General features: G+C 37.0%; 1 protein-coding gene across 1 annotated transcript; it reads right to left on the reverse strand.

Annotated features, from left to right (window-relative positions):
* Window positions 1-1,245: 1,245 nt before the first annotated feature.
* LOC307102385 (sulfotransferase 6B1-like) lies at window positions 1,246-16,244 on the reverse strand (the record flags this gene model as incomplete). Its single annotated transcript, XM_079775941.1, has 6 exons — window positions 1,246-1,364; window positions 5,718-5,904; window positions 6,051-6,145; window positions 11,062-11,188; window positions 13,624-13,808; window positions 16,100-16,244. 6 exons carry the CDS (start codon window positions 16,242-16,244, stop codon window positions 1,246-1,248), a joined length of 858 nt encoding a protein of 285 aa, XP_079632067.1.
* Window positions 16,245-18,447: the final 2,203 nt, after the last annotated feature.

Consider the following 18,447-nt stretch of genomic DNA (forward strand, 5'->3'; position numbering starts at 1 on the left):
CTGGTTGCCTTTCTCAATCACGTATTTGGGGAAAGTAAGTGTCTTAGTAAATCTCTGTATATGTTAATTTTATAAAAAATAGAAAAAGAAAAACACAGGAATTGCATTAAGTTAACAGGAATGCATTTTATTTGTAACAAATATGTATATATAGAAGATTCATGAAGATCTAATACTGGCTGAATTGTGATAAACTTGGTACAAAAACCTCCAACAGATGTGTTACTAAAAATAAGATTCACAATACATTGGTGTTTGGCTAAATTAACTCAACCCATTGTTTTGGTTTCATAGCTCAAAGTCATATACAATATACATTTTGATTTTCCATTAGCCTTGAGTTAGATACTGTGGCACAGATGTAAACAATATGGCATAGATGTTCATAACCAATATATTACAATTAAGGCAATAATTCTAAAATAAATTCACTGAAATGCTATTACAATGTCCTCTAGGCTAAAGCTACAGAATAATAGTCATGACAGGAGAGTTTTGATTAATGCTAGAAATGCTACTAGGAGAAAGAATACATATTCAAAATATTGTAAAAAAGATAATAACTTCAGGAAAATTATACTTTTCAAAACTGGAAAATAAGAAATTTTGTAATTTGAATGACTTTATTTAAGATAAGGGACATACTGGAAAGACACACCAGTGTTAATTTAGTATAAAAGGGTATCTTTTCATTCTTCATTTCACCAAAATACCAGATTGTGATCATCTGATATAATTGACCTATTAGATGTTTTCACTTTAGTAGATGATGTTTGTCATTGCTCTGACACTAGAAAATATTTCCACATGGGCACCAGGGAGTATTGAAATAAAAATGTGTGTCTAGAGGTCATGCTGGTCCAAACAGCCAGAAAATAGATTCTTCTCAGACACTGGTTGTTTTAGATAATTCCTCACCTCTTTTGTTGTACGTTAATGTAGTTTATAGGACACCCACAGTAATATGCTCTCTGAATAACAGTAATCTCCTTGCCATATAAATATACTGAAAGCAGACATATAATTTAGCTATTCAAAAAGTACATACTTCCTTTTATTAATAATTCTCTGCTACTATAAAATATGATAATAATAGTCTCTCACACATAGCACTTTTGACACATTCATAAAGTGTTTGTTTCTCATTGAAGGAAATATCTGCTTTCCACATTGGTAAAAAATATTTATGTATTCCACCAGCACTGTATCGCATAAAATGGAAATTGGTTTCATTTTCCATTTATATTAAGAGTAATCTTCAAAGTGTCTTGCTAGTTCGCTGTGTTTCATTTTCTCTGTGAATAGTTCATCAAATATTCTCTTCTGCTTTGAAGTAAAGTAGTTTATCCAATCACCCACAGCTCCTGGAAAAATTGGAAATGTATCAGACAAGAACCAATTTAAATGTATAGTAGTCACAAAAGAAAAATGTCAGATTTATAATAAAATGTGGACAATTTCACCTCTTGGTGATAAGATGATGGGGAAATTATTCTTTTCATTTGCTTATCTGTTGTTTCTAATTTCTTTAGTAATAGTTGCATGTCAATTTGTAGAGTTTAAAGAGTTATTTCTTTTTTTAAAAAAAGGAAGATTAAAAATACACAAACGTGCCCAGCCAGTGTAGCTCAGTGGTTGAGTGTTGACCCATGAACTAGGAGGTCACGGTTCGATTCCTGGTCAGGGCTTGATCCCCAGTGGGGAGGGCATGTCAGAAGCAGCCAATCAATGATTATCTATCATCACTGATGTTTCTATCTCTCTCTCCCTCTTCTTTCTTCTCGGAAATCAATTTAAAAAATATTTTAAAAATACACAAATGTCCTAAATTTTATGATAGCAGGCAAAAAATTATCTCACCTAAACCTAATCAAAACCTAAGGCAGACTGTGAATAGAATGATGCTTCATTTATTTCCCTGTCTGTTCATCTTCAGAGCAATAGCTGTGCTGATAACACATCACAGGGGTGGGTAATTGGTCGCATTTTGAGGAAATTTATCTTACAATATTGATAACAGAGAATTGAAATAAGATAAATACAGTTGATTCTTGAATACTACAAGGATTAGAAGCATCCACCCTCTCCCCAGTCGAAAATCCATGTATAACTTTTGGTTCCCCAAAACTTAACTACCAATAGTCTACTGATGAAGCCTTACTCATAATATAAACAATTGATTAACACACATTTTGTATATTATATACATTATATACTGTATTATTTCAATAAAGTAAGGTAGCGAAAAGAAAATGTTATTAAGAAAATCATAAGGAAGAGAAAATACATTTACAGTATTTATTGGGAAAAAAAATCTGTGTATAAGTGGACCTGCGCAGTTGAACCCATGTTATTCAAGGGACAACTGTACTTCACGCAGTCCATCAGCCTCTCCTGTTCTTTTGAGTCACCTTCTCAGCCTTGGCACAGCATCAGAACTGCCCTTCTCACATCCATTAGGCACACTGGCCAAACCCCACCACCAGATCTTGCCCACCCTGGTTTTTTGTTACTTCTGGCCCTACACTTCATCCCTGGGTCTAGGTGCACTGGAGCACTGCCCCCCATTGCAGACAGTCATAAGTCATTCTCTATTATATATTTTTTCCAACTAGTTTATAAACTCTTTTGAGTTATGGTCTGTGATGTATTGTTCATGTGTATTCCTGCAGTCCTGAATCCAGTGCTGACTATAGAGTAGATGCTCAGTAAAACCTGTGGTTTGATTGAATGTCAGACAATGTCATGTACAGCAAAGAAGTTTATTTATATTACAACTTAAGAAATGTTTGGTGTTGATTCCTCATCCAAAAGACTGAGTTTAAAAAGAAGTAAAGTGGAACTCTTCTGTTTGAAAACAAGAAAGTATCAGAGGGAAGATCCCAGAGTCAGGAAATGACACCATGACGCTGCTTCTAGAGCACCCCACTGCTGCCTTCTTACTTTTGACCTGACTTTTGTTTGCTTGGTTTCTGATTTATTCTTTCACTCTGACTTTTTTACTTTTTTTAAAAATTCTTTTTAAAAATAAAATCGTAGCTATATATGTAGGTTAGAGGAATTACATGTAAGCAAAAGAAGGTAACAAACCAAGGAAATGTATTCAGCTAACATGGCTAACAAATTGGCTGGCATGCATCCTTCCAGATGTTCTTCTTTGCAAATATATAAATGCATATAAACCACATTTTAAGTCATACAATTATAACCTCAGTTTCCCCCACTTATTATACTGTATCATCTTCCCATATTAGTATTTATATGCCAACAATGAAAGCTGTTTAGATTCAAGTCTTGACTCTACCAGCTATTAGTTGTGTGTCTTCGGACAAATTATTCAGGTGTTTGGTGTCTCAGTAAAGTGTGAATAATGTGAATACCACTTTCAAAAGTCTGCTGTCAAAATCCAGACAAACCAAGTAGTGTGCCTGGCACACAGCAAAGCACTCAGCAAATGCTAGTTATTTTTACTCTATACTTTTCATGACTCCATAGGAAATCCCTATATGGATGTGACTTAATATGTTTAACAGTTTCTGATTAGTGACCTTTTAAGTACATTCTAGGTTTTCACTGTTATAAGCAACATTGCTACATACATCCTGTCCATACGCCTTTCCATACCTATAATTCTCCCCCTAGATTTTAGTATGTCAGAGCCCTCAAACTTCTGACACTTATGAGGACTATCCTTGCTTATCACCTTATCCTGGCCCCATAGTCATTTCCTAGAATATCAGCTCTATTTCTGAGTTTAAAGTAAAGACAGCTGCAGGCATGAATTCTCCACTGTAAAGTGAAGATTATCTCTCTGTGCCACCAATTCTGAATCAATGACTTCAGTAGTTTCTTTGAAACTCTTATTTTCAGAGACTGGATCCCCTGCCCTCCCCCCCACCCCCACCCCATCCAGCAAACATCCTTTGTTTAGTTCCTCACATAGTCCAAATTTACCAACTGGTGCTCAGGGTGACTAGTATCAGTGAGGATTTTCTACTATCAACCTTCTGTGCTTTGTTAGAAATAAGATAAAGAAACCACTTTTAGATAGAACTTAAATGCATTCCAATGAATGTTGTCAGCCACAATTTTGTTGATATGATTTCACCTAAAAATACCTGCTAGGATCACATGCATGGCAGGTCAGAGATTAACTCTATTATCAATAGAGTAAAAGTTCTCAGGTTTGCATGATAAGATGTGTGAATACTGAGAATTAGCTAATCCGATCAGTGATGAAAGGGCAGTGATGAAAGATGTCAGCAGCAGCGCTGGACTCCAGTAGCCATCAGGACTTCATTTCCCATCATCCTCTTTACCATGGTCCCTCCCAATCTCTCTGTTTCTCTCCCCTTTGCTCATTTCACCTTCCTTCACGCATCCTTTTCTAAATTCTTTGTCTTCCCTTTATATTCTCTCTCCTACCCTTCCTAACTTTTTCTTGACCCTGAGTCTCTCTCAAACTCCCATATCATCTTGCCGCCGTCCTTCACTATCAAACTTCTTAAAAGAGTGGCTTTTATTTGCTGTTCCTTTCTTTATTTCTCATTTCTTCAAACCCCTCAACCTGGCTTCCATCCCCACTCTCAGAATTCACGAATGATAAATGGTCATGTTTGACCCTGTCTGTCTTTTCAATTCTGGCTGATCTCCTTTCTCGGCTTGTCTGGGGTTGTTTCATTCCCATTGATGTCAGGATTCCTAGAGCTTCCCCTTCTGTCCCTTTCTCCACTAGGCCTTCCCACTCACCCTGAACAATTTTACCAAATCCCACAATCTGCTAGTGGCTCCTAAACTGACTTCTAAGCTGAGCTCCCCTCAACAGGCTCACTGCTAGTGCCCAGATTACCACCATCAATGTTTCAGACCTGGACTATTACAACAACCTCTTTACTGGACTTTCTGACCCAGCTTTCAATCTCTTCTAATCAATTTTCCACAAGTGTCTGATCATATCAGGTCCCTTCTTAAAAGAACAAACAGGCCAGGAAAAAAAAAAAGAAAAAGACCACTGAAACCCATCAAAGCTTTTGCTCTATGGCCCCCATCCCTTCATCTTCCTCGTTCTGCTTCCCACATCATACACCATTTTAGTGCTGCTAGTTCTGAGCTTCTTTTCTTGCTGTTAGCTTTTACTACCCAACCTGCTTCTAGGTTACACATTAGGACTTAACAGAGATTTATTTCCTTCTCTTTGTGTTTCCATTCAGAAGCACGTCCTTAAATAACAATCCCAGCTCTCTCTCCACCCCTTACTTACTTCTGCAGGGTAAGTTATTTGATTGGTGAGTTTGGGAAGACACACTGTCCACACTCATCCGTCCCTTCCTCTCTCCTGAAGAAACCATATCATGTACTGTGCTCAAAGTGACCTGCTCCAGGTAGGGTGCATTTGATTCACTGTGACTAGTAGCATGTTTATAAAATTCAGGGCAACTTATTGGTCTGAAGACCTGAGACACATTCTTCAAATAACTGTATCGTTTCTGTTTGCCACCTGTGTTTTTCTCTCAATTGGGTCCTAATTGGGCATGAACATCTCAAAGTCTGGGAAGAATGCAGCTCAAGAATTTCATCCCTGATGGATGACAATGTGTAAGCTGTTGTGCAAGCAATGGGATGCACGATGGTGAAATGGGGGCTGAAAAGGCAAAATAGAACTACTTCACTTCCAAGCATAAACCCCAGGCAAAGCACCACCTCCCTTTCTGACTTACCTTTCCTAAATACCAGGTTCTTATTCGATGTGAGGGCACAGATGGTCTTATTTGGATCACAGTTTTCTTTGGCTGCATTGTTTTTCATTTCCTTGAACGATGATTTCCAAGCAATGTGATTAATTTCGCTTTCACTCACATTGATACCGAGGAAAGTCGTTATTTTCTTTATGCTTTTAGAAAGATCCTGAGCAATAAGCAAATAAATAAGTGTTATTCATCAAAACACTATATTCATTCTCTCAAACCTGAAAACAGAATTCATAGATTGATATCCTGTATTAGCTGAATTTGACTTATATTTTGATTGTTGAAATGTTAGGAAAGACTTACTCTCTTCATTTCTTCATAGAAGATAAATAGAACGTTTTTATCATTTTTGCGGTCTTCCCAGCTTAAAATGTGATCAAACCAGGATCCATACACAACTAGAAGAAAAGTTAATTGCTGTGTTAATATTAAACATTACGGCTTTGGGTCCCTGGGGTCTTCCCACTTCTGCCAAGTTGTCAAAGCAAGGCTCATACATCTTAGACATGAGAATGAAAAAGTTTTCTTTAGAAGAGCTCAGTTTCACTATTGTTTCAACTAAATGCAATATTGTGAAATGAAGCAGGGTAGGGATACCTATAAATAAAACTGTGTGGGGTTTTTCCTTATTTTAATAACTTTTTTTATCATCAGGAAAAGTGACAACAGAAATACAGATACACATTTTCCCAATAATTGTGTTCTGATAACTACTCTAAATCTTGGGAGACATAGAGAAACATTGAAAATTTGTCATTTTCTTTCTGTAATGTGACATGCTTTTCATAATTGTAAGTTCTTAGCAGAAAAAGTTATAAACTCCCCCCACCATCACCCCAAAAATATAATTCTATCAGGTATCTTAGTTCAGGGTTGAGAATTACAGACTTAGGGATTTATAAGTAGTTTATATTGTCTCTTTAATGTTTTGTTAATTTGACAGACTTAAAAATCTCCAGGGCTTAAAAGTAAAATACTATCACAGAAAGTAACCTCTTTAGTTGTGATTATTAAAAGCAAACAGTGAGCAACTTATCAGCACACACACACACACAATGACTAGCTTGACAATCTAAAGCATAAAACAATAATTTAATACACATCTTTCCAGCAATCTTTATCATGCAAAGATTTAATACTAGCTAGTGCCCCAGTCATAAAAGAAATACTCTACTAGTGATTTCCTTGAAGATCTGCTGACTATTGATTTATTTTAATAAAAAACATTTATTAAGCCAGACACTGGGCTCTATACTAGTACAGTTTGAACATTAAAGCTTTGAATAATTAAAAGTAAAATTAACTCCAAACTAAGAGCAATTTTTCATGGCTCCCGCTCCCAAGGAAGCAAAGGGCAAGAAAATAACTAGAACAGATTTTTGAAACAAGGGACTACAGTGCTATCATTAGAGTCAGGACCCTAGGGCTGTGTAATCAGAACTGGTTCTTAGGAGAGCTGTCCAGATACAGTTTTTGGTTATCAGCAATCTCACTGCTATTTCAGTGCCTTACCTAATACTTTGTCTTAGAATTACCCAAATTACTATATCAGTCATAAAGGTTTATCTTCTAAGAATTACCAACATTTTCCCAAACACAAACACATGTGCTCTTACATCCAGTTATGATCACCTTAGTGTTCATTAGGAGGGAAACTGATTTTTCTCTCACACAAATTTAGGATGTTAACTAGTTCCTAGTTTTCCAGACTACCTCACAGTCTTAACTGACCTCTCTGACTCCCACCAGCAGCCACAGCCCAGCCCTTGTGGGTAATATCACTGCCTAGAGTTGATAATGTGGGAGAGCCTATGCTTCTATGGTTGAATGCTAGGCAGGGATAGGGACTAAGAGTCACACTGGGTGGGCTGGGCAGGGTGGGGATGGGGGCGTGCAGTGTAATTGACCTGCCCATTATGGTTATTCAGTAGAAAATGTATTCCAATATATCCAAAATAGATTTAAGAAGAAACCTTTGGATCCTAGCCTGATCATAATTTGAGAGCCAGCTGTTCTATTATTAACTAATTCATTTATACTCTCCCTTTTTCCAAAAGGACTCAAACTAGCCAAAAGAATCTAAAGAAATTGTCTGCCTGTGCCTTTCTCACGAGTGGAGGAAATTACAGTTTGTGTTGATTTTTAAATCAGAACCCTCATGGACCAGGTCATGAGTAGACCTATAGCTTTAAAGAAAATATAGTTTCCAAAATTGAGATTCGAAATCTTGCTTTTATGGGAAATACTTTTCTCCTTATTCTTCACTTAATTGCAAAATTATTCCACCACCTCCTGGCCTTAATTAACATATGCCTGGATGGCCTTCCTTCTGCTATCCACAAATTACTCGGTCCTCTTCAATGGCCTTGAATACAAGTTGCTCTTTCTCAAACAATTCATGTATCTTAGGACCTGGAGAGCGAGTCGGCAGTCTCTGTTTTCTAGGGACTTCCAGAATTCCTCCCTCCTAGACAATCCAGGCTCCTTTAACATGTCCTTAGATTCTAGCACCTTTCCATGCTGGTTTCAGCTGGAAATTGACCTGATCTCTCCATTACAGCCACAGAAGACTCTGGGTTTTGAATGCAGTCTTCTGTGGCATCTCAGGTCTTACTACCAACTGTAGCAACGTTATTAGATAGTTGCTGCAATACTCTCCTTTGACTATTTTTCTCCCTTTCTCCCTTTACTTTCTTCCCTTGGTACATCCCCTCAACAATTTTCTCATCAATACCTGCATTTCCTTGCCCCCTTACAGCTTATTTTAATCATCCAAGAAACACTCAGTATTGGATCAAAACACTTCACCTCCTTTCCATCTCACCTACTACTGCTGAGTTCTGCTGAAGAAATTCATACCACTCTGTATTTACACCACTGCAGGTTCATTTTCCAGTCTCAAGGGCCCCAAGGCTGCCTGGCAAACCGATTTGTCCTGCATTAACACATTCTCCTATTCTTCAGCTGTTTCAAAACTCCAATAAATTTCTGCAAACCCTCTGCCCCAGTCTTACATCCAGTTGTAATGATCACTTTAGTGTTTAGTTTCTAGAAAGCATTCTGATGGTAGATAATCACGCAGAAAACAAAACTCACTGAGATGACGTGGCCTAGGAAATAGAGTTCTAATATAAAACTGGAGAGGGGGCTACAGGGAATAAAGAGCAAATGCGAATACGTGTTTCATTGAAATATTAATCTGCCAGGATATCTTCAGGATATAATTTATAGTTATCGTTTAATTTGAAAACCTAAAGAGTATTTTTAAACCGTGTGAAAGACAAATTAGATGATTAGATAAATGTGTCACTATCTTTATCTTTTTGTTTGTTAATTCTCACCTGAGGATATTTTTCCATTGACTTTAGAGAGAGTGGAAGGGAAGGGGGGAGACACACAGAGAGAAACATTGATGTGAAAGAGACATATTGATTGGTTGCCTCCTGCATGTACCCCAACTGGGACCAGGATCGAACCTGCGATCTAGGTATGTACCATTGACCCAGAATCGAACCCGAGACCCTTCGGTGCATGGGCCAACGCTCTAACCACTTAACACACTGGCCAGCGCTCTGTGCCTACATTTACAGAAAAATAATCTCTCCAACTGAATCAGTTAGACCATACCCTGAGGCACTGAAAAATTACAGAGAAGGCCAAATCAGAGCTCATGCAGTGGTGAGGGAGGAAGAGTGAGCCACAGTGTGTAATAATGGGAGACAAACACAACTTTTTTTCTTCTTGAGAAAAAGCAGGCTCAAGATCTGTTTTAAAAAACTAATGTATGTATTTAAACTCTGCTTATTCCAAAAATGGAAAAGAGGCAGAGTGAGGCATGTTAAGTATCTTCAAATATTTAGAAGACTAACATGTGGAAGAGGAATTAATGATTGGGGCACACTTTTTTGGCTGGATGAGTTATGGAATAGTGGTAAGAGCAAAGATTTTGGAGCTGACATCTGAATTTAAATCTTGGCCCTACTCCTTATTAGTTACGTATCTCTGGGCACGTTATTTGGCCTCCCGAGGTCTGCATTTTCCTCACCTGTAAAATGAGGATAATAACACTTACCTCATGTGGTCTAGTGAGGATGAAAAGAGATCATGTTTGCATAGCACTTAGCTCAGTGTCTGTATCACATGGTAAGAATTTTCCCCCCAACATTTTCGAAGTACCAAGATGACAGTGTTCCTTTGGAACAGGAGTGTGGCATGTGAACCTGTTGTCAAGGTTAAGTGGTTCAAGCCTAGCCTCTACAATTCTTGGAGATGTTGTAAAGTTGATTCAAACACTGGGAGGTTTTTAAACAGATGACCTTTAGTGTACCTGTCATCCCTGAAACTTTATGATTCTAAGAGATGCGTGCCATTAAATGAGGAAATAGAGTTGAAATAGTATGAGAATAGTATATTCTTCCCAAGGGAATATATGTATATATTTATTGCTGATGACTTCCCAATGTCCTTATGTTAAGGTTACACTTGCTGTGGCCTCTTTCAAATTAACAAGCAAGAGCATAACAATTACCCTGTAAAACAGTGAAATTAACAAGATCTACCCTAAGCCCACTAAGAGAGAAAAACTTCCGGACACACACCATTTCAGAATTATGTCTCTTTTAAATTCTGTATTGTCTTGGTATATTATTTTTGCTGAATATACCTTGGGAATTTAGAAGGGGTTTTGTTTTTGTTTTTGTTTTTTAAGTGCTCCAGACACCACTGAATTTATTCACAAGAAAAAGTGAATAAATTCAAAGGTCATGCAGGCCCAAAAGTTAGCAGGACCAATATGTGCTACGCAGCTCAATCAAATGACATATCATTGTGGTATTTTCAGGACAAATTACTTCCTGTTACTGTTTATAAAACCAAAGGCCAGGATGGCTAATTCTTTCACATTTGTTTTATTTGGGGAATCTGAGGGTTCTTTTCGGGGTTGCGTTGTTTGTGTTGCTTTATTATCCAGCAGGTATATACTGTATACCAGTAAGGATGTTTTGGGCAACCTGTCTCGGTCTCAGCTGTACCCCATTAGTGAAATGACCGATCATATATATTTTAAAAAAAGAGAGATATTCTTGACCAGGATTAAGGCTAATAAGAAATTGCTAATATGTACTATCCATGGATGATAAGAAAGACTGTGAAGAAGCACAATGAGTAAGAATTGCTTGGAAGCAAACAAATCATCTATTCAAAGAGTACTTCTGAAAGTAGACATTGGAACCCATTTAAACTTTAAGAAAATGCTTTCATTCTGAGCAGAAAAGCTCACTGTATATTATGAGTGAAAAACCATTGTCATATTTACCATTTCCTTTCAGGAACAGCTCTAAAAATGCAGCCCAGGTTTCAATGCCGGGGAGATTAGGGTTATCTCTGTAGTAATGGAATAGAGAAACAGCTGTGTCTTTTGGATTCCTAACGATGTAGATAATCTGTTAAAAGAAAATCAATTTATTTTTTGGGTGAAAATAGCCCCACCACAAAACATTTCCTAAAAGGAAGTAAGAGCCGGTACTGGAAATATAAGGGGAACACTTTGTCAAGCATATGATTGTCTAGCTACTATGCTGTGCATCTGAAACTAATACAAAATAATATTAAATGTAAACTGTATTTGAAAAAATGTTTAAATAAAAATATGTTACAAAAGAAAAAAAAAGAAAGTAGAAGCGAAACTTACCCATGACAGGCATGATTTTTTGGCAGCCTCGGCTAATTATTAAACACAGACTCAGGGCAGTGTTTCTCAACCCTTAATGTGCATCTGAACCAGCAGGGATGCGGCCAGCTCATCAACCAGGTGAAGGTTGTCCAGCTGATCCCTTAGGGCTAGGCCCGTGGTCGGCAAACTGAGGCTCGCAAGCCACATGCGGCTCTTTGGCCCCTTGAGTGTGGCTCTTCCACAAAATACCACGGCCTGGGAGAGTCTATTTTGAAGAAGTAGCGTTAGAAGAAGTTTAAGTTTAAAAAATGTGGCTCTCAAAAGAAATTTCAATCGTTGTACTGTTGATATTTGGCTCTGTTGACTAATGAGTTTGCCGACCACTGGGCTAGGCCATCAGCAACAGAGGCAGTTCATTCTCCTGGGAGACCAGCGGCAACCAGAGTCTCAGTCCCCAGTAGAGGTCAAAAGGAAAGGATTGTACCTAAAGGCTGTACCTTTAGTGTGGTTGTTTAAAGAAGCACCCTAACCTTTCTGAGCTTCAGTTTCTTCACTTATGAAAAGTAAAATACCCACTCCTCTCATTTTTGTAATGTATTTACAAAACATAGCTCTATCTCTAGTAGGCATTTGTTATCAGTGTTATTGCATTGCCCTGAGTAAGGGTCATTGAGCTCACCGAGCTCTTTATCCCCCCAGATCTCTCTCTCTCTGTCTTAGAGACGGTCTGAAATGAAAATGCTCGGTTGAGTGAAAGTGTAATCAAGTTAGGTACACCTTCACCTGTTCTGATAGATTTGCTGGGGATACAGACAAAACTATCCCATTTGCCTCTGGTTGACTGTATTTACTTTTCTTTGGGCAGAAGAAGAGATGGTGTGCATAGTCGCATTGTGGTCATAGAGCTATAATCATAGGAAGAGCTTCTTTGTTTTGTGCTCATTTGACTGCTAGGTAATTTTTGCTATTTTTGCAATATGGCTGACATTGTCTAAAGAGGCTTCAGTACTGGGACCTTGTTACAATAAACACATATATCTTGCCTTTGCTTTTCAAATTTATTTTTCTGATCAAAACAGAATTTTTAAAATGCTCCTTATGTAGACATTTGTAAAGAAAATAAAATCCAACTCTAATGTCACATCATAGAAAACCAATTGGCATGTTGTTATATTTACATCTAGATCTTTTTTTATGTGTATATGTATATTTTAATTAAATTGAGATTATTCAGTATACATGTATTTAAAACATGCTTTATACTTAATCTTATTTCATAAGCATTTCTCCATGGAAACATAAATTTGAATATGAAATATATGAAAGTACAAAATATTCTTTTAAATTATAGTTAACTTTTAAAATAATAACAATGTGGTAACTTTATTTTAAAAACTAGAGCCCCGGTGCACAAAATTTGTGCACTTGCGGGGGGGTCCCTCAGCCTGGCCTGTGCCCTCTCGTAGTCTGGGAGCCCTTAGGGGATGTCTGACTGCCTGCTTAGGCCCGCTCCCTAAGCAGGCAGTCAGACATCCTTAGTGCTGCTGCAAAGGTAGGAGAGGCTCCCTCTACCGCTGTTGTGCTCGCCAGCCATGAGCCCAGCTCAGGGCTTCTGACTGAGTGGCACTCCCCCTGTGGGAGCGCACTGACCACCAGGGGGCAGCTCCTGCATTGAGCATCTGCCCCCTGGTGGTCAGTGTGCATCATAGCAACTGGTTGTTCCACCATTTGGTCGATTTGCATATTAGCTTTTTATTATATAGGATAGCTTGAGGTAACTATTCTTTATATACAAAATTTTTTTAATTCCCTTCCTATGTAATCCCTTGCACAAATGATAAAGTAATTAAAATAACATTAAGGCAATTTTTCTTTTCCTAGACATCAGTATTTAAAGTAAAAAGATTAAAACCAAATTCAGAATGGAATAAGACATTGTCTAGTGTAACTATAGTTCACATTTCTTTCATTACCGACAGATTATTAAAATAATTTGTATAAACTAGATACTGTGGTCAGACCTATACATGCATTGTCTTATATAATTTTTACATTACTGTGTGAGACTGATACCATTATTCCTGTATCAAATGAAGAAACTAAGGCTCAGAGAGCATCAGCAATTTTCCAAGGTCACACAGCTTGAAAGTGGCAGAGCAAGAACCCAAGCTCAGTTTTGTGGTATTCCCAAGCTCCCACCCTTACCTTGCATTGCTTTTGTTTAATATCCACTGGTAGCATGTTATAACTCAAATGTGTGGGAATGACTCTTCTCTTGCAACACATTTTTAGCTCTTCAAATTTAGAAATGTCTCCCAATTCAATTGGAGATGTTAGAGTAATTTCAGCATTGGGAATATTCTCAATGACTTTTGCAATCCAGTGAGTGCCTTCACATAAAAATAAAACAAAATTCACTTTTAATTAAATGGCCCTCTTGGTGAAATGAATTCAGAAAATTAGCAGTGGGTTATAAAGGCAATGAATGCATTAATTTTATTATAATAGTTAGTTTTACCTCTTGACACCCATTGAAACCTGTTGAAACACTTAAGATGTTAATTCATTATATAGCAAAAATCACATTTTGAAACATGAAGCCATATGAGAACTGTGTATGCTGTTTCCTCAGCTTGAAATACTCTTCTATGCTACCACTCACCTCTAACCCCTTCTCTAATTCACAAATACAAAGATCTTTCTACACGTAATTCCTATTAGTCCTGTAAGCACATGCATCTTATTCTTTTATAAACTATCTTCTGAGTCCCCACTCCCCTGGAATAATTGCTCACCCTTCAAGTCCCTCCAAAGTAACAGACCCCAGAGTATACTCTCCATTGCTTGTATTTATGTCTATCTTCCCATTTCCTCCTTGAAGATAGACAGTGGGTCTTACTTTTGTTTGTGTATAAATACAAAATAATTGTGCAAACAAAGCATCAGAAGAATGAACAAATGGTATATTCAAAAATCATAGAGATGCAAGTCTGCTACCTCAAAGTCTGGAAGGAATACCACTTTATCCTATATAATAAAGAGCTAATATGCTAATTAGACCAGACAGCAGGACGACCTTCCGGAATGACCAGTGGGCAGGGCCATGAGGGCCAAGCCCCTTGCACGAATTTCGTGCATCGGGCCTGTAGTGTTTACATAAAGCAAATGTAGATGTGTTCCAATGGTGTAGACCAAACATCTCAAATTCACGGCTGGCTGCGAGTTTGACATGCTTGGGTAGACACTGTACATGGAAGCAGGGAAGTAGAAATTTGGGTGGGGAGGATTTTTGCTAATTTGAAAGCAATGTCCCTGAAGAATTTAAATCTGCCTTAGTTTCCATTTATCTCATTACAATTTTACAGACAAATAAATATTCATAGGTTAAATAGAACTTTCATTTGCATTATATGTTTTAAACTTATTTTTTCAATATATCTTGATTGTTTTCAGAGAGGATGGATGAGGGAGAGAGATCAAGCCTGCAACCTGGACAGGTGCCTTAACCGGGAATCAAACTGTGACCTCCTGGTTCATAGGTTGACACTCAACCACTGAGCCACACTGGTAGGGGTATATATTTTAAATTTAAACATATAGCATTCATATAAATGTGACTCATATAGTAGTGAAAGTTGTATTATTTTAACAAAATACATTGATTCTTTCTAATGAAGAAGAGAGACCACACAGTTTTGTGCTGTTTAAGGAGACCTCCTAGCAGCCGGTGGGAAGATGTCAATTTATGGGCACCAGTATGTACAGTGGAAGCCTTATATGTGGTTGTTTATGTATGGTATAAATTAACCACCTGTTCCAAGACTCTTAAAAGTATCACTAATTACTTTCTAAACTAATATATCATTTTAAGACAAGATGTGTTTATTCACAGAACAACCCTTTCTATAGGGAGAATACCGAAGTACTCTGAAGGCAATCATTTAATTTCCATTTGCAGCAAAATTTTCCAATAAAAGATATATAAATATATGGTTTATATTTATTCTCAAAAACATCCCTGTGTGAGCTCTGCATCATCCAAAGGAAGGGTTTCTTGGGCCTGACTTACAATCCAGTGAAGGATTTAGTACACACACAACTCAAAGGGAGCTTGACTCTTAGTTGCTGAATCCAGGAGAGCAGGTATGTGCTCAGCCACACACAGCCACTATTCTGGACAAAGCAACAGGCAGTTGGATATTATATATCCTACTCACTTTTAAGAATAAAAAGTAATATATTATTAATTTAAATGACATGGCACAAACTTTAATAATAAAAGTATTTATGGTTCTTATTAACCCAGAAAAATAATATTTATAAATCAATTATTAACTATAAATGGAGCAAACACTATCACCATGCCTGGTACAAAGTATAAAGGTAATTTTATAATATTATAGATATCATGCTTATTATATAGGTCAACATTTGTATGTCTTCATGAATAAAATAGAAACAAGAATGTTGTAAAGCTCTAATTTCTCCAGTTGAATTTTTTCTAAGCACTTTTTTTTTTTTGGCCTCTCTATTGTCAAACTTTTTCATTAGACTATGCATTTAGGACATTTTAATTTCCTGTGGAAAATTCTGAAAAACAAATGTTTTGTAAAAATCATTATTATATTTATAATTATTATTGTATTCCTACATTTACAAAATACATTAAAATAAACTTTACCAGATTTTGGATAGGACACCAGAAATACATCATCTTCTCTTGCGTGGAAAGAATCCAGGGAATTCAGAAGTTCTTCTGAAGACAAAGTAGAAAAGAGGGTCTCCTTGAATTTATGAAGCACTCCTGGCTGGTTCCGGGATGACATCTTTCATCAAATCAAGCAAAAATTACTTACTAAACACTAACTCTACACAAGGCACAGAGCAAGTATGGGCCTTGATTATCCTAGCTCAGTAGCAATGTAACCTTAGAATTACTGAGCTGGTATTCCAACTGGAGAACCATATATATACCTTCTGCAGTTTTCACAGCTGTAACTTTTAAACCATAACCGAGCCAAAGTTTACTGTGAAAATGATGTTATCTGAATTTCACTGATAACACATATGACCAAATATTTCCTCCATTTGTCTCTCAGAGTAATTTACATACACAGTTTTCAAGCTATTAAAATGTACTCATTTAGGGGAATGACGTTAATTAAATCTCTTGGCCTAAATAAGGAAAGACTTTTAGTGGCTATAATAAATTATATCACTGTGGAAATGATTGGGAAAATTGAACTTCTTGTTAATATTAACACTAGAGGAAGTAGCTAATATTGCATTTCGGGAAGAGAGGAGGAATAGAATGAGAAAAAAATAAATTCTTCTAGGAACTGGCAGACAAATCTGTGACTAACATAAACCTTACAGGAACAAAAGACAACATGAGAATCAGGAAACTCAAGCCAGAAAAGAGACATATACAGCTATGATGCACACAGGAAGTTTTTGATGGATTAAATAACTTGTCTGAGTCATTCTTAGTTTTTGTCACTAATATGATCTTCTGGATTCAATTAGATATGGCAATGAAGTGCCCAGTTACTTCAGTGAACCACAGTTGAATCTTTTTTTTGTTTGCTGTGTAACCATTAAAAAAAAAAAAAGTATACCAACAAAGAAATGATCAGCATTTCAATTGAGCACGAAAAAAGTAGAGGCCTACCATATAAGTAATAACTGAAGAAGAAAGACATACCTAATAGTGGCAGAAATGAAATTTAGAATGATTACATATTGTGGACAAAAAAGGAGGTTTCATGGGAAGTAACCTCACAGGATGATCTGATCATAAATCCCTGACTAGTCAAGTCATGGTAGATAGTCATGTCCCAGACATATAATGTTTTAGTAAAAGATTTATCTTTGTCTTAAGCAAACCCTGCCCATTGTTTTTGTGCATCTATATGAACACACCTTTGAAATAAGCATAATCACCCCAAGAGAACACATAATCTTAAGTATCCTGTTACTTCCTTCCACCTTTGTGTGAACATCCTTACTTTACCTCCTTCATGTCAAATGCATAAAAGAAACTGCTATTCTCAGAAACATTTATCTCAGTCTGCTGAGATCTTCCTTCCAGGTGTATCCTTTGTTTGACTCAAATAAATATTTATAAAAAGACTCTACAGGTTTGGACATTTCTTATGTTGACAGCATAGAAAATTCCAAAGAATCTAAAAATAATTAGAATGGCTCTAGCTGGTTTTGCTCAGTGGATAGAGCATCGGCCTGTGGACTGAAGGGTCCTGGGTTCAATTCCAATCAAGGGCACGTACCTCAGATGCAGGCTCCCGGCTCTGGTCTGGGGCATGCTGGAGGCAACCAATCAATGTGTCTCTCTCATATCGGTGTTTCTCTCTCTTTCCCTCTCCCTTCCACTCTCTCTAAAAATCAATGGAAAAAATCCTCAGGTGAGAATTAAAAAATTAAAAATAATTAGAATGAATGTGTAAATTGAGTTTGGTTGCTGGATTATGAGGTTAATACATGAAAATAAATTGTATTTCTGTATTTTAGCAACATTTAAGTCCAAATAAGTGAGTGGTTGTTTTTGTTTGTTTGTTTGTATGGTTGGTTTGGGTTTTGTTTTATTTGCTTATTTGTTTCGTTTTTTCCAACACAATGCTCTTTAAAAAATGGTATAGGTTTTCTGTGAATATTATTGGTGCTTCTTCTATGATACAAAAGCCACATCCATAAATATCTTCAGGATAGGACATATTCTCCTTTGGAAGGAGCATCAGGGAGCTTTGAGATGATGCCTTTGAGATTCTTAGAAGCTTTTCGTCTAGCAGATAAGGTCTGACAGACATGCCTTAGTTTTCTTAAAAGCCTATTGCCTGCCTATGAGGTCTTATGAGGCCCAAACATGTTATAATCTTTCTGAGATGTCAACAAAGGATCTTATGGCCACACCCTCGACTTCATCTTTACCCTGACACCATGTTTTGCTGGTAGTGCCATGGATGTGATCTTTGTTCTGGGGCCATTTCTTACTTTGAAAATCTTTTGCTAGCT

Source organism: Cnephaeus nilssonii (assembly GCF_951640355.1).
Source record: "Cnephaeus nilssonii genome assembly, chromosome: 6".
In the NCBI taxonomy this organism is placed as follows: domain Eukaryota; kingdom Metazoa; phylum Chordata; class Mammalia; order Chiroptera; family Vespertilionidae; genus Cnephaeus; species Cnephaeus nilssonii.